The sequence below is a fragment of the Saimiri boliviensis genome, chromosome 7, assembly GCF_048565385.1.
Source record: "Saimiri boliviensis isolate mSaiBol1 chromosome 7, mSaiBol1.pri, whole genome shotgun sequence".
NCBI lineage: Eukaryota > Metazoa > Chordata > Mammalia > Primates > Cebidae > Saimiri > Saimiri boliviensis.
Window position 1 is genome coordinate 125,936,623 of NC_133455.1, and position 21,651 is coordinate 125,958,273.

Sequence of the window (21,651 nt, forward strand, 5' to 3'; positions counted from 1 at the left end):
GGCCTTGAAGAATAAAGGCACAGAGGCGTGACATACCAGTGCACATTCTAGGATATGCTGGGAAGTCAGCACTTCTAGAGCCTGGGCTGGATGCAGGGAAGGAATGGAGGAGAGGCTACAGAAGTGGCCAGTCCTGAAGGCTGGTGAGCCCTGCACACACAGAGAGGGCACAAGCACAGGGTGGTGGGTGCTGCCCTGACAGAAAGCATGCACAGGTTGGATGAGCAGGCAAGGTGGAACAACACGATGGGTTTCAAACACAGAACTTCGTTAAAAAAGAAAAAAAAAGCAGGGGGTGGGGCCCGGTGGCTTATGCCTATAATCCCAACACTTTGGGAGGCCAAGACAGGCGGATCAGTTGAAGTCAGAAGTTCGAGACCAGCCTAGCCAACATGGTGAAACCCTGTCTCTACCAAAAATACAAAAATTAGCCAGGCATGATGGCGGACACCTGTAGTCTCAGCTGCTTGGGAGGCTGAGGCAGAAGAATCTCTTGAACTCGGGAGGCGGAGGTTGCAGTGAGCTGAGATTGCACCACTGCACTCCACAGTGAGACTCTGACTCAAAAAAAATTTAAGAGGTGAACTGAGATCTATAACACAATACCATTTATTTTAATTAGATACACATTTTGCAAAAACTCACAGAGATACACACTAAGCACATTAATATAGTGGCCTATGAGAAGGAGTATAATGTGATGGTTAAAAGCACAGACTCCAGAATTAAATTCCTGGTATTTGAATCCCGGGGCTCTAACAAGTATTAGATGTGGGACCAAACAAGTTAATTCATCTCTCTGTACTTCGGATTCCTCAGCTGTAAAATGGGGATAACAAAAATATCAACCTCACAGGGCTGTTATGAGCATTGAATTATGCTTAGAATGGTGTTTAGGCTTAATAAGAACTGTATTAGCTCACTATTACGATTACAGGGATTCATTAAGATGGCTAAAGTCGAAAAGACAGACAACTACATGGGGACGATGTAGAGAATTTCGAACCTTCATACATTGCTGTTGGGAATGTTAAACGGTGCAGCCATTTGGAAAAGTCTGGCAGTTCCTCAAAATGTTAAATAAAGAGTTTCCATATGACCCAGCAGTTCCACTCGCAGGTAAACACCCGAGAGAAATAAAACATAGATCCATACAAACACATGTACAGGAAAGTTCATAGCAGCATTATTCATAGTGGCCAAAAGTAGAAACAATCCAAATGTCCATCAGATGAGAATGGATAAGCAAAAATGTCGGCTGGCCGTGGGTGGCTTATGCCTATAATCCCAGCACTTTGGGAGGCTGAGACAGGAGGATGGCTTGAGCTCAGGAGTTCGAGACCAGCCTGGGCAACATAGTAAGACTCAGCCCCTCTAAAATTTAAAAAAAAAAAAAAAAAAAAAAATTAGCCGGGCATGGTGGCATGAGCCTGTAGTCCCGGCTACTTGGAAGGCTTAATCAGGAGGTTCATTTCAGCCCAGGAAGTCAAGGCTGCAGTGAGGTCTGATCCTGCCACTGCACTCCAGCCTGGGTGACAGAGTGAGAACCTGTCTCAAACAAAAAAAGTGGTATATCTACAAAATATAATAGTATTCAGCCATAAAAATGAAGCTCTGATCCATGCTACAACGTGGATAAACTTTGAAAATGTTATGCTAAATAATAGAGGCCACTCAAAAAGATCACATATTGTATGATTCCATTCATGTGAAATGTCCACCATAGGCAATCCATAAAGACAGAAAGCAGAGGCCGGGCCTGGTTGCTCTCGCCTGTAATCCCAGCACTTTGGGAGGCCGAGGCAGTGGATCACAAGGTCAGAAGATCGAGACTATCCTAGTCAACATGGTGAAACCCTGCCTCTACTAAAATACAAAAAAATTAGCCGCGTGTTGTGGTGCACACCTGTAGTCCCAGCTACTCGGGAGGCTGAGGCAGGAGAATCACTTGAACTTGGGAGGCAGAGATTGCAGTGAGCTGAGATCACACCACTGTCCCCCAACCTGGGCAACAGACCAGGACTCCATCTCAAAAAAAGAAAGCAGAAGAGTGGATCCCAGAGCTTGGAGAAGGGGAGAAAATGGGGGAAGAACTGCTAATGGGTACGGGGTTTCTTTTTGGAGTGAGGAAAATGTTCTAAAAATAGGTAGCAGTAATGGTTACACAACTCGGAATACACTAAAAATCACTAAACTGTACATATTAAAAGGATACATTTATGGTATGTGAATTATTCTCAATAAAAGTGTTATTTAAAAAAGATTATATAGTGGGGGAAAGGGTGTGGGTTATAGGGGAGGAGAGGGGTGAGAAAGCCACACTAAGGAGCTGAAGGAATTTAAACAGGATGATTCAGCTTGGAGGTTTGTCCGCTCCAAATCTCATGTGGAAATGTGATCCCCAATGTTGGAGGTGAGTCTAGTGGGGGGTGTTTGGGTCACAGGGCAGGCCCCTCTTGAATGGCTTGGTGCCCACGTCGCAGTAATGAGTGAATTCTCACTCTATTAATTAGTTCAACCGAAAGTTGGTTGTTTAAAAGAGCCTGGTGTCTCTTTTTTGCCCCTCTCTTCCCCTTCTACCATGAGTAAAAAGTTTCCTGAGGCCTCCCCAGAAGCTAAGCAGAGGCTGGTGCCCCGCTTATACAGTATGCACAACGCTGAGCCAATTAAACCTTTTATTTATATAAATTACCCAGCCTCGGATATTCCCTTTTTTTTTTTTTTTTTTTTTTTTTTGAGATGGCGTCTCACTCTGTTGCCCAGGCTGGAGTGCAGTGGTTCGATCTCAGCTCACTGCAACCTCTGCCTCTTGGGTTCAAGCAATTTTCCTGCCTCAGCCTCCCGAGTAGCTGGGACCACAGATGCATGTCACCACACCCGGTTAATTTTTATATTTTTCAGTAGAGACAGGGTTTTGCCATGTTGGCTAGGCTGGTCACTGACTCCTGACCTCTGGTGATCTGCCCATCTCAAGTCTCCCAAAGTGCTGGGGTTACAGACGTGAGCCACCGGGCACGGCGAGGTGTTCCTTTACAGCAACTCAAAATGGACCAACACACAGGACTAACTGGAATGGTTTGTGTAGTGCAGTGAAGTAAGGCTGAAGTACAAAGCTTCCTGTGGTTGCGGAAGGGAGGGAGGATCTGGAGGCAGAAGCACACAGGAGGGTGGAGGGGTGCGTCTAACAACCCAGGTGGACGGTGAGGCTCTGAGCTGACCTAAGTGGCTACGTGCCAAGACAAAGATGAACCACGGACTTTCCGTTGACTGGGAGGCAGGCACACGGGGCAAAGGGAGGGCACTGGATGAGGGCATAGGGAAGGCACAGGTGCCACGGCGACGGTTAGAGCGACCTGGTGGCAGGTGCGGGCTGACTCAGGCTTAGGTGTTGCTACCATCTTGCTTCCCAGCTGATAGCTTCTGTCTTCAAACAAACACAAAGACTAAAGACGAACAAAATTGTGTACTGAGCAGAGTGTGCGTGAGGGGTGAGAAGTGACGCCTTGCCCTCAGCTGTTCTTCAGGGGCAGGAGAGGGAAGGCCCCCCTGTAGGGCAGAGCCAGAGCAGAGGCAGGGAGATGGCTCCTGAAAATCAACGAGCAAGAGGAGGAGGCAGGGGGGAGGGGGCCGGAGGCTACAGGAGGGGACCCCCGTGGCCTCAGCCTCTCCCAGCCCTCAGAGAGCCTACAGCTGCCATGAGCTCTTTGCAAGGACATTATAACAGGGGTCCTCACAGAATGAATGCCGGAGGGGCAGTGGGGTGGGAAGAATCCTTGGTCAGGGCCGGCCCATTCCCAGGGGCAAGTCACTTCACCTGTCTGAGTACAAGAGTAATGAAACTCATCATTTACTGCGGTCTAGAAAGTGCTCTCATGTTTCTATCTCAAGCACTCGCTACAGCTCTTGAGATAAGTGTTATCATCATCGTCTTCATCACTTGAGTAAAACTGCCAAAGGGGCACGGATTATATAGTTTTTCCTTTGACGTAACCCAAATGCCTAGAACCGTGACTGGTACATAGCCCAGACGTCAGAACTATTTGTTGAACGAACATTGAATGAATCTCATTTTTGTTCTTCTTCCATTTTACAATCAAAGAAGTGGTCTCTGAAGAATGATGTGATACACCCAGAGTCACCTGGCCAGGAGTGACGGAGCTGGAGCGGAAACTCAGGTTTATTCCCTCAACCCACAACTCCATCTCGCTCCTACTACCAGCCTCAGCTCAGGGTGCAGAGTATATGGGACAGATGGCCTTCCAGGCCCTTTTGAGCTTTGATGCTAGGGAGAAAGGGGCCTTAGAAAGACCAAGACCCAGGCTTCCAACCTTTGGTTTCTCAAAGCCCAACCTCAAGCTCCCAAGGCATCCATGTGAAGCCGCTTCCCTCAGATCCAGCAGTGCAGGGAGCAGCAGGAGGGCATAGGGCGCTCTCTGGGGCAGGGTGTGGACCCGAAGCCAGTACTTTCCCCTGGCCTGCTGGTACTGGCATTTTTTAAGTCAACAAGCATTTACTGGGCCCTGCCCACGCAGGGTGTGAGGCTGACCCAGGGAAGGGAACCCCATGGAAAGCAAGGAGCCAGGCAGGACTGACTCACGCCTGGTTGCAGGAGACCTGATTGAAGCGGCAGGCGAAGATGAAGTTGCCCAGCGTGTGCTCCTCCAGGGATGGCAGAGTCTCTGGCAGCCTCGACAGGATGTTGATATAGTGGAAGTGGTACCATTCCCTCACCGCATCCACCCCTGACGAGTACGTCTGGTAGAAGCAGTCTGATTTGTTCTGGTTGCACTGGACACAGAGACCAGAGTCAGAGGGGAAACGCAGCCAGGGATAGGGCCCTTGGCAGGGCCAAGGGCAAAGAATGAGTGGTCTGGGGTTCTGAGGACTGATGGACAGGGGTCGGAAGCCAGGAGTGGGGAAAGACAGAAGCGGAAGAGAAGCCGAAGTCCTCAGGGGCATGGACCAGGAGAGCATGGAATTAAGGGAGCTGTGGGCCAGGAAGGAGACCAGTAGCTGCACACACGGTTCGGGTTCATTTATATGTCCCCTGTGCTGGGGAGGAGCAAAACTTTCTCTCCTATTTCACTGGTGGGAAGACTGAGGGATCAAGACATTCATTCCCGCAAGAGCTGGGTCTAGAATTCCAGTCCCCAGCCTGCTTCTACTGGTGGGAACCTCCCTGTCTACTTCCCTCATTCTCCCTTGCTTCTTTCTTTCTTTCTCTTTCTTTTTCTTTCTTTCTCTCTCTCCCTCCCTCCCTCCCTCTCTCTCTTTCTTTTCTTTCTCTTTCTCTCTCTCTCCCTCCCTCTTTCTCTTTCTCTTCCTTCCTTCCTTTCTTTTTCTCTTTCTTTCTTTCTGTCTGTCTGTCTGCCTTTCACAGTGGCTCACTCTGTCACCCAGGCTGGAGTGCAGTGGTGTGATCAAGGCTCACTGCAGCCTCCACTGCCCGAGTTCAAGCGATCCTCCCATCTCAGCCTCCTGAGTAGCTGGAACTACAGGCTTGTGCCACCACAATGCCGGTTAATTTTTTTTTTTTTTTTTTTTGTAGAGACGAGGTTTCACCATGTTGCCCAGGCTGTTCTAAAACTCCTGGGCTCAGGTGATCTGCACTCCTTGGCCTCCCAAGTACCGGGATTACAGGTGTGGGCGCGGCAACTCACGCCTGTAACCCCAGCACTTTGGGAGGCCAATGCAGGCAGATCACCTGAGGTCAGGAGCTCGAGACCAGCCTGACCAACATGGAGAAACCCCGTCTCTACTAAAAATACAAAATTATCTGGGCGTGGTGGCGCATGCCTGTAATCCCAGCTACTCAGGAGGCTGAGGCAGGAGAATCGCTTGAACCCGGGAGGCAGAGGGTGTAGTGAGCCAAGATCGCGCCACTGCGCTCCAGCTTGGGCAACAAGAGAGAAACTCCGTCTCAAAAAAAAAAAAAAAAAAAAAAAAAAAAAAAAAAAAATCAAGTTTCCTTTTTTTTTTTAAACCGTCTCCTTATTCTCTGTCTTGGGCTGTTAGTCCAGTTCTCCATCAGGCTGGAGGGTCCCAACTGAGTCCCACCAGTGGGGACTGGAATTCAGAAAGTTGCATCTTCCTTCCTGAATCAAGGACCAGAAACAGTAAAACAATAATAATAACAATAAAAGTACATTTTCCGTAATAGATTTGACTTCCCATCCCTGAAACACTTCTACATAGACCCTCCCCCTCGGGAAGGAGGCTCCATAAGCTGGGGCACCCAGAGGTGTTATTTTAATTATCTGGTTATGATTTGTATCTATTTACTTATTTTTTTGCTCGCGAGCCCACCCGGCCCCGCACCGTGTCACTGGTCTGCGCGAGCGGGGCCGGAAAGGGGCGGAGCCCAGCGGGTGGGCGGGGGCCGGAAAGGGGCGGAGCCCAGCGGGTGGGCGGGGCCGGGCGCGCGGGCCTCACCAGCTGGAAGCCGATCTTCCAGTCCTTCCTGTCCACTTGGGGGTTGTTGTCCCGAACGCTGGAGGCCGCGCTACGTGCTCGGCGGGCCCCGGGAGGCGGGGGCGGGACCCTCAGGCGCTGCAGCGGGTGCGGCAGGGTCCCCCGAAGGTCGCGACGGCCGCGGGAGCGGGCCGCGAGGGTGGTGGAGTTGTACTTGTACAGGTCGTAGAGCGTCTGCTCGGCGATGCGGTCCAGCTCCTCCAGCTGCTCTTTAATCTCCGCGTACCTGGAAGGGGCGAGGGGAAAAGCGTCGGGCCAGGGGGCCTCCTCTGTGCCCCGGGAGGCCGGGCCACCCCGGAGAACCCCGGGCGGGGCTGGGGTGGCCGTGGCGCCTCCCGCCGGTCGGGCGGGGAACGGCAGACAGGTGTGTCCACGGGGGAGGCGGAGGCAGCGGGGCCGGGCTGGGACGGCGGTTACCGCGGCGCCTGCCGTCTGTGGGGCGCCCTCCTCCCCTTCGCCTGGACCTGGAAGGGAACCCGGAACTTGCCCTTTACCGAGAAGGGGAGGGGTGGGGGCCGTGGCCTGGGCGTGGCCGTGGTGCCCGGGTCATCCCGCCCTGAGCCCCTCAGGCGAGGGTCGCTGGCCGTTCGGCTTGAGTGCCACATGGCACCTGAATCAAGAGTTCACAAGTGCACTTTGAGAATCTCCCCAGAAACGGAAAATACAGGAGGCCTCACCCACCCCGCCTCCCTCCTCCGAAGACTGTTTTCATGTGTTTCGGGTGCGGCCCAAACACCATAAATTAAACAGTCGCTATGAATCCCCACATTCCTCCTTCTCAGTGCAGGTCCTGTTACCATCTCCATCAGGAAAGTCCAGAGGAGCAGGGCCTTAGGGATGCGATCTACCAAAACAGAACAAATACAGAACTAATACACGGAACAAGGTTGCAGAGTACAAAACACACACAAAAGTTAATTGCATTTCCGCGTGCTAGCAACAAAAAATTGGAAAATACAACCAGAAATACAGCAGCAAGAGTAAATAACATAAGCAACATCAAATACATAGAAATAAACGTAACAAACGATGTGCAAGACTGAGAACTGCTTTGCCCACTGAAAACGATATTGAAATCCCTGCTGAAGTAAAGACCAGAGTAAGTGGAGAGATACGTAAGTTCATGGATACAACACAATCCCGATCAGAATTCCAGCTTTTTGTTTGTTTGTTTGTTTGGACAGGATCCGCTCTGTCACCCAAGCTGGAGTGCAGTGACACAGTCACCACTCTCTGCATTCTCCTCCTGGGCTCAAGCAATCCTCCCACCTCAACCTCCCTAGTTGCTGAGACCACAAGCGTGCCACCGCACCTAGCTAATTTTTGTATTTTTTTTTTCTTTTTTTGTACAGAGGGGGTTTCACCACATTGCCCAGGCTGGTCTCCAACTCCTAAACCCAAGTAATCCAGTAGCCTTGGCCTCCCAACATGGTGGAATTGCAGGTGTGAGCCACTGTACCTGGCTGGGCACCAGTGGCTCACACCTGTAATCTCAGCACTTCGAGAGGCCGAGGCGGGTAGATCACGAGGTCAGAAGTTCAAGACCAGCCTGGCCAAGATGGTAAAACCCCCGTCTCTACTAAAAATACAAAAATTAATTATCGAGGTACATAATCCCAGCTACTCGGGACGCTGAGGCAGGAGAATCACTTGAAGGGGAGGGGTGGGGGGTAGGAGGGGCTGAAGGTTGCAGTGAGCTGAGATGGAGCCATTGTACTCCAGCCTGGGTGAGAGTGAGACTCCATCTTAAAAGTAAATAAAAGAAATTGACAGACTGGTTCTAAGATTTATTGGGAAATGCAAACAATCTAGAATAGCCAGAAAATTTTGGAAAACAAGAGCCAAGTTGGAAAATCTGTTCCTCCTGACTTTAGTATTTACTACAAAGCCACAGTAATCAAAACAGTTGTGGTTCTTGGTAAGGAGAGACAATAGATCAATGGAACAGAATAGAGTCCAGAAATAAACTCACGCATAGATGGTCAACTGCTTTTTGACCAAAACACCAATTCAGTGGAGAAAATAAAATTTGTTGGCAGATTGTGCTAAAACAACTGAATACTGTATTGGGAAAAAATGACCCTCAACCTCTATACTATACACGCGGAAGTTAATTCAAGATGGATCATAACCTAAACATAAAATTCAGGACCAAAAACCCTGTAGAAGATGGAAGATATCTTCCTGAACTCGGGATGGGCAAAATTTTCTTGTTAGAAAAATATCTAACAAAGAATCCCTACAGCAACCCTATGTAGTAGGCACACTATGGACAGACCTACATTTTTAAAAGATTCTGACCCCGTATATAGCTAGTGAGAATATAAAAATGATACAATCACTTTGGAAAACAATCTGGAAGTTCCTCAAAAGGTTAGATATAGAGTCACCATATAAGCCATCCATTCCGCTCCTAAGAGAAATGCAAATATATGTCCACATACAGATACACACACACACACACACACACACACACACACACACACACACACAAATGTGCGCAAATGTTCAGTATTATTCCTAATAGCCAAAAAGTAAAAATAACCCAATGTCCTTCAGTTGATAAAAGTATAAATAAAATGTGGTGTATCCATACACTGGAATCTTGTTTGGCAAATAAAAAGGGAGTAAGTACTGATCTATGTATGCAACAACACAAATGACGCTTGAAAACATGGTACTAAATGAAAGAAGACACTCACAGAAGACAACGTATAGCACAATTCTATTTACAGGACACTTCTAGAATAAGCAAATCAAGAGAGAAAGAAGATTAGTGGTTGTGCAGGGTTAGGGGTTAGGTAGATAGGCGGGAAAGATGAGTGCCTGCTAATGGGTATGTGGCTTCTTTTGGGGTGATGAAAACGTTCTAAAATTGATTGCTGTAGTAATTGCATGATTCTGTGAAATATATTAAAAACAATTGACTTTCAAGTGAGTAAATTGTATGATATGTGAATTATGTCTCAATAAAGCTGTTTTGTTAAAGGAAAAACACCTAATGAAAAGATCATCTTGATATAAAAAGAATTCTTATAAATTAACAATTAAAAAAATTTTTAATGACCAAAAAACGTATACAAATGGTCACCAAACACCTGAAAAGCTACCCAACATAGTTAGTCCCCAGAGAAATGCTAATTAAATCCATAGTAAAGTACCATTAGAAAGGCTAAAATTAGAAAGACTGACAATACCAAGTGTTGGTGAAGATGTAGACAGCAACTGGAATTATTCTAAGCTGCTGATGGGTGTATAAAATGGTACCACTGCTTCGGAGGATCAGTCAGTAGTGCTTATAAATTTAAACATACGTATCTACCTTATGACCCAGTAATTTCATTTCTAAATATTTTACCAGGTCCACTCCTAGCTGCCACACAAGAGCAAGAAAAACATAAAGATTTGTACATGAATGTTCATAACCATTTTATTTATAATAGCCAAAAAGCCTAAAGCAACTCAAAGGTGTGTTGAAGGTGTGTGTTTGGCATTCTAGGAATCTTGCTCATTACTGCTAATTAAAAGACTGGCAATCAGCGGGGCATGGTGGTTTACACCTGCAATTCCAACTTCGGAAGGTCAAGTGGGTAGATCACTTGAGCTCAGGAGTTTGAGACCAGCTTGGGCAACACGACAAAACCCTGTATCTATAAAAAAAAAAAAAAAATACAAAAATTGCCAGATGTGGTGGTACACACCTGTAGTCCCAGCTACTCAGAAGGCTGAGGCAGAAGAATTGCCTGAGTCTGGGAGTGTAAGAGGCTACAGTGAGTTGTGATCATGTGACTGCACTCCAGCTTGGGCAACAGAGACTGCACTCCAGCCTAGGCAACAGAGCGAGGCCGTATCTTTAAACAAAACAAAACAAAAAAAGGAATGGCAATCATAGCTAGCATTTATTGAGCACTTACTATGTGCCAGGCACTATGGTATTAGAATGTACATTATTTAATTGTTAAAAGAAGAACTTTAGACAAAATTATATTTAACAGAGTTTACTTGAGCAAAGAATGATACTTAAATCAGGCAGTCCCTCAACCAGAATCGGTTCATCAAAACCACTCAGCAATAAAAAGGAACTGATACTTGCAAAAGAACGGGGAAGAATTCCAGAAACATTAAGCAAAATAAGTCAGATGCACATACAAGAAAATACATACTGTATGATCCCATTGATATGAATTCTACGACAGACCAAACTAGTTGATGGTGACAGAATTCAGAAAATGATGGTGGGAGAGGAAGAGGGATCGATGGAAAGGGCACCAGGTAATAGGAGTGTTCAACATCTTGACTGTCAAACCTCAGGGGGCACTCAAGATTTGTTCATTTTATTGTATGTAAATTACACCTCACTTAAAGAAAAAAATACCAGTGCAGGGTCCTACTTGCCGGAGATTCAGATTTAATGAATCTGGGATGGGGCCAGAACAAGGTTGTTCAGAAGAGCCCCCACGTGGTTCTAACGTGCAGCTACATGAACCACTGTCTAGTCCAAATCTTCACTTCCTCTTCCATTTAGCTCTATTTCCATCTCCACCATAGAAGTCTAGCTGACTGGGCCTTAGGCATCAGCTCTGGCAGCCCTTAAACCTCTCACAGGAGGAAACGTAGCTCTGGCCAAAGGTGTGTGTTTGGCATTCTAAGAGACTTGCTTGTTATTGGTAGTTAAAGAATGTCAATCATAGCTAGCGTTTATTGAGCACTTACTATGAGCCAGGCACTGTGGCATTAGAATGTACATTATTTAATTGTTAAAAACTTTAAACAAATTAAGTTTAACTTGAGTTTCACTGAGCAAAAAATGAATCTCGAATCAACCAGCCCCCCCGCCACCCGCCCAACCAGAATAGGTTCAGAGTGACTCTGGGGACTGCTGAATGGTCAGGTAATATTCATGGACAGGAAAAGCAAAGTGATGCACAGAAAACGGAAGTGAGGTACAGAAACAGCCAGATCGGTTATACCTTCGGCATTTGCCTTATTTGGACGAGGCGTGAACAGTGGGCTGCCTTTCACTGGCCAAAACTCTGTGATTGCTACAAAAGTAGGTTATAGTGTAACACACTCTAGTGTAAACACACATCCGGCTAGGCTGCAGTTCACCATGCACAAAGCAACCTTTAGGTCAAACTTTAAAAAGGCAAAGAGCGGCCGGGCGCGGTGGCTCACGCCTGTAATCCCAGCACTTTGGGAGGCCGAGGCGGGTGGATCACGAGGTCAAGAGATCGAGACCACCCTGGTCAACATGGTAAAACCCCGTCTCTACTAAAAAAACAAAACATTAGCTGGGCATGGTGGCGCGTGCTTGTATCCCCAGCCACTCAGGAGGCTGAGGCAGGAGAATTGCCTGAACCCAGGAGGCGGAGGTTGCGGTGAGCCGAGATGGCGCCATTGCACTCCAGCCTGGGTAACAAGAGTGAAACTCCGTCTCAAAAAAAATAAAAATAAAAAAATAAAAAGGCAAAGAGACGACTTTAGGCTGAAACTTCTTTAACATGATCTAATCTTCAGCATAACACACTATACTGTTAGCCACTGTTAGCTAACACAATGGTCGCTCCCTTTTCCAGGTGAAAAACCTGAGGCATGATGACTTGTTCCAGACGGCACAGCTAACAAATGGGTCACGCAGCACTCCAACTGCAACACTGCCCTCTGGTCCTTCCCTGCTACCTCTGGCTATTTTAGGAGGGCCACATGATGCCCCAGAAAGAACACCGGAGCCAGAATCTGTGAGATGTGGGGCCTGGTGTTCTGGTCACACACTTTCTATCTATGTAACGCTGGGTAAGTTACCCAACCTTTCTGAATCTCAGTCTGAATTCCTTATCTGTAAAATGGGCATAACACTAGGTCTGCCTACCACATGAAGCACTTGGAGGGTTAAACGAGAAAATATTCAATGACACAAAGTGAAGAGACCATCGACTATCAGGAAGACACAGAGGAGCCTGGAGCCCAGGAAAGTGAATTGCCTTTCTCAAGGTCACACAGGAGGAATCCAGATCCCCTACTTGGCTGGAGTTCTTTCCACCACATCCTGGCTGGGCCTCCCTTTCCACCCCTCTCCCAAGCTGGCTCAGGTCCCTTCTGCCTCCTGCTCATCTCTCTCTCATCACCAACTTCAATCTGGTTGTCACTTCTCTGGCCACACTGCTCTTCCCTGGGGAGCCCCATGCCATCCCTGTGCCAGGCTCTCTCCTCCATGTTGCCACTCTACGCCCCTCCCTCCTGCCTGGCCTCACAGATGAGCCCCGCACTGAGCACAGCCTGGGCTCCCAGCCCTTGATCCCTCCCCCACACACCTGCGACAAGGCCTCCAGGGGAGGTTGGACTCCATAGGGAATTCCTTCACTCCGAAAGCTCGACTGCTCCCCTTTTTCAGCATAAGATATAAAGGATTCCTATATCACTCTCTCAAAAAACAAATCTCTCCCTTCCTGACCCCCCAATACTAGAAATTCCTATAGCGAGAGGCAGAGGACACCTAGCTAAGGGAATTGACCACTAAACAGAGGGCACACTGAAGACACCTGATCTTGTTTTGAGGAGACCAGCGGTAGAAGGAAGGGATAAAGAATGCCCACAGGGGCTGGGCATGGTGGCTCACGCCTATAATCCCAGCACTCTGGGAGGCTGAGGTGGGTGGATCACTTGAGATCAGGAGTTCAAGACCAGCCTGGCCAACATGGTGAAACCCCATCTCTACTAAAAATATAAAAATTAGCTGAGCATGGTGGCACACACCTGTAATCCCAGCTACTCAGGAGGCTGAGGCAGGAGAATTGCTCCACACCAGGAGGCAGAGATTGCAGTGAGCCAAGATCACGCCACTGCACTCCAGCCTGGGCAACAAGGTGAGATTCTGTCTCAAAAAAAAAAAAAAAGAATGCCCACAGGGGTTCCTCCAGACAGGCCAGCCCTTCTAGCCTTGACCTCCTTCCCAGGTCATGCTCATGGCCCTCACTCCCATCTGCTCTGGCAGGCAGCCCTACACTGACTGGGGGGTGAGTCAGCCCATGTACAATTCCATCAGGCAGGCATTATCATCATCTCCATTTTACAGTTGAGGAAACTGAGGCCTGTCAACTAGGTGAGTTTCCCAGGGTCACTCAGTCAGGAAAGACTGTTCACACCATGGCCCCTGCTTTTCCACTGTGTCTGCCTCCCAGCTCTGAAGCATTTGAGATCAGGCAGCAGTCTCCTTTCCCTGCAGCTGGCCCTCTCCTGTCTAGCCCCTCTCTGTCCAGGACAGACCAGCAGGGTACAGGGACCCTGGGAGACTTGGGGCTGACACCTTGCTCTATTGTCATCTGGTTTCCTCTTCTGCCCTCCTTCTTAGCCCTGGTGGCCTCCTCTCACAGAAGAGCCCATGCTCACCCTGATAGCCTTGGGACTTGCCTAGGCCCGTCCCACCCGGAGGCCCTCCCGGAGCACTCAGCCAGCATTCCCAGATTACCAGGCAGAGCTGGGCACCAGAAATGCACTAACTTCCTCCCGGCAAGTGCTCTCTCCCACCTCCAGGACCACCTAGAGGCCTTGACTTCTCCTTCTTTGGCCCCTTCTAGCCCTGCCACAGGCCATTCTCCACCTCTCAGCATCTCCAGCGTTTTCTCCGACGGGGCTGTGAACACACAACCCCAGCAGAGTCCTCCCGACACACAGTCCCTCCGAGCTCAGCCCGCACCACAGTGTGTTCACAGACAGGTGCCCTTCACCTGTAACAGAGATCACCCCACTAGAGCCTGTTCTGAGCTCTCAGATCACATGTGGAGTTCAGTCCTGGCTACAACATTTTTTTTTTTTCTGAGACAGAGTCTCACCCCGTTACCCAGGCTGGAGTGCCTCGGCGCGATCTCAGCTCACTGAAACCTCTGCCTCCGAGGTTCAAGCAATTCTCTGCCTCACCTCAGCCTCCCGAGTAGCAGGTGCACAACACCACACCTGGCTAGTGTTTGTATTTTTTAGTAGAGACAGGGTTTCGCCATGTTTGCCAGGCTGGTCTCGAACTCCTGACCTCAGGTGATCTGCCCACCCCAGCCTCCCAAAGTGCCGGGATTATAAGTGTGAGCCACCACACCTGGCCCTAGGACATTTTAAGAGCAGTAGGTGCTCACAAACCAATGATTGCCCAGAGGATGAATAGCTAGGGCAGTGAGAGGCTCAAGTGATTTTCATGCCTCAGCCTCCTGAGTAGCTGGGACCACAGGTGCACACCACTATGCCTGGCTAATTTTTTTTGTTTTTGTTTTTGTTTTTTGTACAGACGGGGTTTCACTATGTTGCTCAGGCCGGTCTCGAACTCCTGACCTCCAAGAATCTGCCCACCTTGGCTTCCTAAAGTGCTGGGATTACAGGCATGAGCCACTGCGCCTGGCCAGGAAGAACTTTTTAATAGCGTCTGCCGTAGCAGTAGCAACGTTCTGAGATGAGAAGGATTCAACCGCCGTGGCAGGGCTAGAGGGGAGTCAACGCTTGAGAGTCCAGGCTTTTCTCCTGCCAGGCCTGCTGAGCAAAGCCTGGTGTCCAGACTGTCCAGGAAGTGCAGGGTCACGCTGCCACATCAGGGAACCACGGACAGGGGACGGACTCCCTGGCTCAGGGTTTTCCCACCCTCCCCAAGGGACTCTGTCTGGAAAATTGCCCCTTGCCTCACCCACGCCTGCTGCCAGGCCTCCTGCTGTGCTATTTCCAGGAAAGACGCTACCATGACCTCCTTCATTGTTCAAGAACCCCAAGTTCTTAGGTCCAGCCTAAACCGTTCCTGGGACTGGATGAAAAATACGTCTGTGGGCTCTGTTTCCCATGATGGTAGGTATGACTGGCCCTCTCCTTTGAATGAAGAACCGCTTTGTTGACCAGAGAGAAAGGGGCTGCAGTGGGCAACCCTTCCCTTTGGACTCGGCACGCCCTTGCTTAGTCGGAAAGGTCTTCAGCACTGTGTCCCCTTTCCTTGAAGTTGGAAAGCAGCACAGAGTCCCACATGCCCCTTTTCCTCTTCTCCCTCTGCTGGTGGTGACCTTCAGCAGGTGGGTAGCCCTGAAGGACCGCCTCACTGCACTCCCTCTAGCTCATCAGTGGATTTCCTCTGCAGGGATCACTCACCGCGCTCCGCATGACTCACTCACTGTGGCCAGCACCAGGCTGCGTGAACCTGTCCACCCGCCCTGCCTCCCTCCTGAGCAGGAGTGGCCCTGGATCCCTCCCTCCTGCACGCCTGACACATTGTCCTCCTATGACTGCTGCTCTACAGCATGTAGGGCACAACCTTGGGAGGCCTTTGCCTGATCCCTACTTAAAGTGTCATGGGAAAAAGAGCCTTGAATCAAACACACTTGATTGGCGACTCAGCTGCTAATCTGAGATGCCCTGGCTTCTCGTCGGGGGTAGGGGGATGATTTTTGAGTCCCAGTTTCACCCCTTGCTGCCTGTCTGAAGTTGAGCCAGTTACTTAACTCTCTGGGCCTCAGTTTCCTCATCCATAAAATAAGAGTAATCATGATACCTGCCGGGCGTGGTGGCTCACGCCTGTAATCCAAGCACTTTGGAGGCCAAGGCGGGTGAATCACCTGAGGTAGGGAGTTGAAGACCAGCCTGACCAACATGGTGAAACCTCGTCTTTATATTTTTTTTAAAAAAGAGTAATCATTGATACGTACTTCCAAGTTGTGTTGTGAGAATTAAATAATTCAAAGCAGAATCATTTAATTTAGATGTAGATTCATTTATTAAAATGTCTGACACATAAATATATACAAGTGTTGTTACTGGTTTGTTTGTTTTTTTTTTTTTCTTTAAGCAGGGTCTCGCTCTGTGGCCCAGGCTGGAATGCAGTGGTGTGATCTCGGCTCACTGCAACCTCCGCCTCCTGAGGCGATTCTCCTGCCTCAGCCTCCTGAGTAGCTGGGACTACAGGTATGCACCACCACGCCCAGCTGATTTTTGTATTTTTAGTACAGATGGGAGTTTCACCATGTTGGCCATGCTGGTCTCGAACCCTTGGCCTCAAGTGAGGGGCTCTTTTAAACAACCTTGTTTGGGCTCCATCCCACACCCCTCAACGCCCGCCTTGGCCTCCCAAAATGCTGGGATTACAGGTGTGAGCCACCAGGCCCAGCCCGTATTTTTTAATTTAATAAATAAATAATGTATGTTCCCTGTTCAAATTATTTTCCCTTACCAAGCCTTAATTTCCTCATCTGAAAAATGGCAATAATAATGTCCACCTCCCTGGACTTGTCAGTATTAAATGAGTGAGTGTCTATAAGCTCCCAGTTTTAGGGTATAGCACATAATGTGACTACAAGGTCAAGCAAGTAGGGCTGGGTGGGTGTTGAATCTCCTTCCCTTGTGCTGGAGAGCCTTCCCCGACTCCCCTCCCATCCTAGGTGTTCTCTGCCTCCTAACTCCGCAGCAGTTCAAGCAGGAGGGAGTCTTTCTGGGCAGATGCCTGCCTCCCAGCCTGCAGGCCTCAGAGGCAGGGCTTATGGCTTCCTCTCCCTGGCTTTTTCCTGGACTGTCCAGGGTCCTGCAACCAGCAGAACCTAAGAACTGTGCAGACCTCACCCGATTCACCCCTGCCCTCCCTCTCCATCTCGCACTGACGTTTTTTCAACCACAAATAGTTATTGAGTGCCCACTACCGTGCCTGGCCTGCCATCCCTCCCCTCCACCAAGGCCTACAGGGATGAAGATGCCTGCAGGAACCAGGGGGAGAAAAATGAGGCCGAGAGGAAGGACCCACGAGAGCTCTGAAATGAGATAGAAACCACATCTGACTGGAAATTTCATTCACTCAACACTCCACATCTTGGCTATTAAAAAGAGGCAGAGATTTGGGATGAGGGGTAAACAGGATGAGTCGCAGTTCAGTGACTCGCTCGGTGATATTGTGGCTTGCCTCTCTTTGCCTCAGTTTCCTCAAGTGTAAAATAGGGATCACAATAGCACCTGCCTGGTAAGATGTGAGAATGAAATGAGATGCCTGTAGACACCTTGGCGCTGTCTGTGCACACAGCAGCTTCCTAAGGAAATGGTCCTACCCGGGACGTCATACAGAGGTTAATCAACAAAAGGGCCTGGCTTTTTTTTCTCTCCAGGACAGGACGTCCCAACCTTTCTTAGTCCATAACACGCCTCTGGATGTGATAGAATATATGAAGGGGCCTCCACCCACAGCATGACCAGTCCCAAGCATCCATAATCACACACATACCAATATGTACACACACACTCACACTCATAAAGGTTTTACACTCCTTGAAGGCACACTAACTCACCATTTTTATCATACGTGTCCCAGTGTGCCACAGCTACTGGCCTATAAGCCTGTCTCTGCCATCTTATTTTAGCTTTCTGTCCCCAGAACTCAGCAAACTACCCTGCCTTCAATAAGGGTGTATGAATTATTCATGAATCCATTTCCCAGGTGTCCAGCCCGGTGTCTGGCCTGATGTAGGTGTCCCCAGGGTGTGGCGTGGCTGAGTGAATACGAATAGAAGGTACATAAAAACCCTCAGCCCTGCCCTCCTCTCTTCTCCATGCTTACCACCCCCTCCAGTTTCCAGACCCAACACTGGCAAAGAGCGCTGATGAAACCCAAAACTCCAGGGCACACCCAGGCACGGAAAGGTCAGGCACCTGCACAGGTGAACGGTGCGGCCAGAGGGATCGCCTCCACATTTCAGCCTGGGGATTTTGGGGGAACAGCTTCACAAGGAGCTGCTCTCTGGCTGAACCCATTCTCCTTGTCCTGTAAGGCCCCTGTCCCCAGCCTTCGGGCTCACTTGCAGCCCTAACCTCCACGACCCCCCCACCTGGCTTTCTCCGTAACATAAATTTGTTTCATCCCCTTCTGAACAAAGACCGACAGCACCCACCTCCACAGCACCTGCGTGGCCTTGCCCCCCCTCACCTGGGCTCACCTCTCCATCAGACTCTCCTGCTCAGGTGGACGAGGTCTTATACTTGGCTGGCATCTTGCTCTCAAAGAGGGATGGAGCTGAGCACACCCCTGCCCTTTTGCAAGCATCCCTCCCACTTGCAGGAGGGAGAAGAGAACGGGAAGGAAGGAGCAGAGAGGGCAGGGGAGGGCAAGCCTGCTCTGACAACCACGCTCTGGGTGAGCCTCGGGTGCTAGGATGGTTCCACCGGGCAGGGACGTCAGTCCAGCAGGCTGAAGGCTCCTCACCCTCAGGTCTGAGGCTCTGCCTGCCCAGTGAGCACCTCAGCACCCTGGACCACCCTGCCAGGCGCAGGCGCCAGGAAGAGGCAGCGGGACTGACCGACCTGTAGGGATTGAGGGTGCAGATGGTGACCGCGGGGAAGACGAGCTTGTCGGAGTTGAGGTTGATGTTGAGGCTCACGGGGTAGCTGAAGTACTCTCCGAACAGCAGGCCGAACTGCCAGTACATCACGCCAAAGGTACAGAGCCACAGCACTGCCCAGAAGGCCGTCTTCATGCGGTTGTGCTGCGAGCACACCAGGCGGATGGCGCCGTGGATGGTGGTGTTGTTGCAGAAGAACTCGAAGAGCTCTCGGTAGGAGCGGTGGAACTCGATCAGGGCCTCCTCCTCCGCCGTGGGCTGCTGCGGTGCCGCCGGTTCGGGGCCCAGCCCCTGCTCCTCATGCTCGTCCCCCTTCCTGGGCCTTGGGGTGGGCTGTGGAGGTCTAGAGTCCTGCTCCTTCAGCTTGTCCCCCTTCCTGAGCCCTGGCGTGGGCTGCGGAGCTTTAGGGTCCTGCTCGTCCAGCTTGTCCCCCCTTCGTGAGCCCCGGAGTGGGCTAGGGAGAGCAAGCGTCAGGGTCAAGGCTGAGCTCTGGACCCTGAGTGCCCTCTCCCATCACCTCTGGAACCTGAGTGAGGCTGCCCCTGGCCAGGCCCACGTCCCACCCGGTGCCCACATTCTCCTCCTCCTCCCTCCCTCTTCCACCTTTCCTGGAGCCAGCAAACCTGCCGGAGCTGGGGCCAGAAGTGCCGCGGCTGGGCTTCCCGGGAACGGCCTCTCCTCTACTTCCCTGACAGGGCCACCTTTTGGTTCCCGTCCTAGCACCCCCCTTTCTGTCTCCGAAGCAGTCTCTGCCCTCCTCCTTCGGCCTTCTTCCTCCGGGATCTGCATCTCAGCTCCTGCCTCTCACTCCCTCTCTGTCTGCCTTCTGTTTCTCTTTGGGTGTCTCCCAGCTCTCCTCTTCCTGGCCTGGCTCCTCTCTCTGATCCTGCCTCTCTTCCTCTTCCCCCTTGCCTTACCCCCTCTCACTCTAGACCCTCACCTCCAGCCTCTGGCCCTGACCTCGAGCTGTGTCCTGATTCCGTCTCCGCCCCAGGACGGCAGGGCTCCGGGAGGTCTGGGCTGCCTCCAGCTTCCCACTCCCAGGTTGCGGCTGGACTGGGACTGGTTCCTTTCCAGTTGAATCTGGCAGCCAAGCCTCTCCTCCCCCTCACCTGACAGGTGCAGCGGCCTGACTGGGGAGCCCGCCTGCCGGCTGGCCAGAAGTAGAAGCAACAGGAGCCTCATTAGCATCTCAATTAAAGGTGAGCAGGGCGTGGGGAGAAGCCGAGTAGGAGTCAGAGCTGGGAGTTTTCCGAAGGGAGGAGGGATCCAGAGGGCAGGTGAACCCGGAGTATTGGACCTGAGACGGTGGACTCTGGGCAGGGGCTTTGATTCGGAGCTGATAGGCAAGGAGGCTGGGGGACAGGATGGAGGTGGAAGGGCAAAGATCTGAATAAGTAGAAGGATCCTGAGCCCACAGCCTGGAGGGCAACGCAAAGAGAAGGGGCCAGCCAGGTTGAGAGGGCCTGGATGGGGAACCCTGAGGCTGGGAGGACAGAAAAAGGGAGGTAATAGAGAGGGACAGTGGACAGCGCGGGACGGAGAGACAGGGATGGAAGCGGGGCACCGAGTGAGCAGAGGTGGAGAGGGGGCTGCACAGAGAAGGAACCGGCCCCAAAGGGAGCCGCTCTCCAGGCAGGAGTGCAAGGGGGAAGTCCTAAGTGTGCTTCCAGGAGCTAGAGTCTCTGCAAGTGGGAAACCCGCCAAGGGCACTGGCAGGTCAGCCTCACCCCAGGCCCAGGAGAGAAGAGAGAAGAGGTCTCCGTAAGTCTCCTCCTGCTCACTCAGGTGGGGTGCATCTGCCTCCACCTGGTCCATCCTCTTTCCTGCTGATTCCTCACCACCCCCTCCGACCTCGTCCAGACCCAGGGAGGGGCCCAGGTAAGGCTGGAGGTTGGGCAGGGCCCTAGGACATTCTGTTCTTTTTTACACCATTGGCTGCCAGGCCAGGAATGTGTAATGGCCCCTGTTGTGGTCACGGGGTTGCAGGAATGTGGGCACCCTGAGGCAGCTCAAGGGCCAGGCAGGACACTGTGGGCACAGACCTGGAGCCCAGGGAGAGGCAGGGAAAGCAGACAAGGTGCAGGGAGGATGTGGCCAGCGCTGGCTGTCGGGGAGGAAGAGGGTGGGCATGGCACAAGCCTGCACAGGCCTCGAAAGGAGCAGAAACTCATCGGTAGGGGCTGTATTTTTCTCCAAAATCTCTTTCCAAACTGAATGCAGCAAAAGGATAAGGAGTGGAGTGCCAAGTGGTGAGCAAGGAGAGAGGGAAGGGTCAGAGACTCGGGCCCAGAAAGAGGGCTGGAGGAGACTCGGGAGAGCCACCCACACAGCCCAGGCCCGGTACGCAAAAGGGAGGGCTGCGGCTCCCTCCCCTCGAGGGCCCCACCGGAGGCAGCCCAGAGTGCAGGAATGTGGTCACTGGTCTGGCCTGCCTCCCTCCGCAAGCCTGCAGACAAAGGCCCAGCCTGAGCACTGATACAGACTTGGGGGATACTTAGGCCTGCAAATAGGTAGCTGCGGCATCATAAGATAAGTTTTCTATGTACACATTTTAAAAGATCATTTTTAAAAGAGACTTCTCACCAAAGTGCGGGTCTCAGATTTCTCAGAGATAAGAGCCAAGGGCTGGGGGAGCCTAGGGAGGGAGGCAGGGGAGCTCACTGCGGGAGACTCGGGGAAGCCTTCCCAGAGAAGGTGTCATCTCTGCTGATTCTGTTTTCTTCTTTTTTTTTTTTTTTTTTTTCCTTTTTGAGACAGAGTGCTGCTCTGTCGCCAGGCTGGAGTGCAGTGGCACGATCCCAGCTTACTGCAACCTTTTCCTCCCGGGTTCAAGCGATTCTCCTGC

At 50.9% G+C, this 21,651-nt stretch overlaps 1 protein-coding gene across 1 annotated transcript in view; it reads right to left on the reverse strand.

Moving 5' to 3' along the window:
• The window catches only part of SCNN1A (sodium channel epithelial 1 subunit alpha), a 28,971-nt gene extending 8,295 nt beyond the window's left edge, over window positions 1-20,676 (reverse strand). Inside the window, 6 exon segments of the mRNA XM_074403423.1 lie at window positions 4,598-4,788; window positions 6,433-6,697; window positions 18,766-19,235; window positions 19,237-19,257; window positions 19,916-19,956; window positions 20,534-20,676. Of these exon segments, the coding sequence (XP_074259524.1) occupies window positions 4,598-4,788; window positions 6,433-6,697; window positions 18,766-19,235; window positions 19,237-19,257; window positions 19,916-19,956; window positions 20,534-20,621 (1,076 nt within the window). The 5' untranslated portion in view covers window positions 20,622-20,676.
• Between the last annotated feature and the right edge of the window lie 975 nt (window positions 20,677-21,651).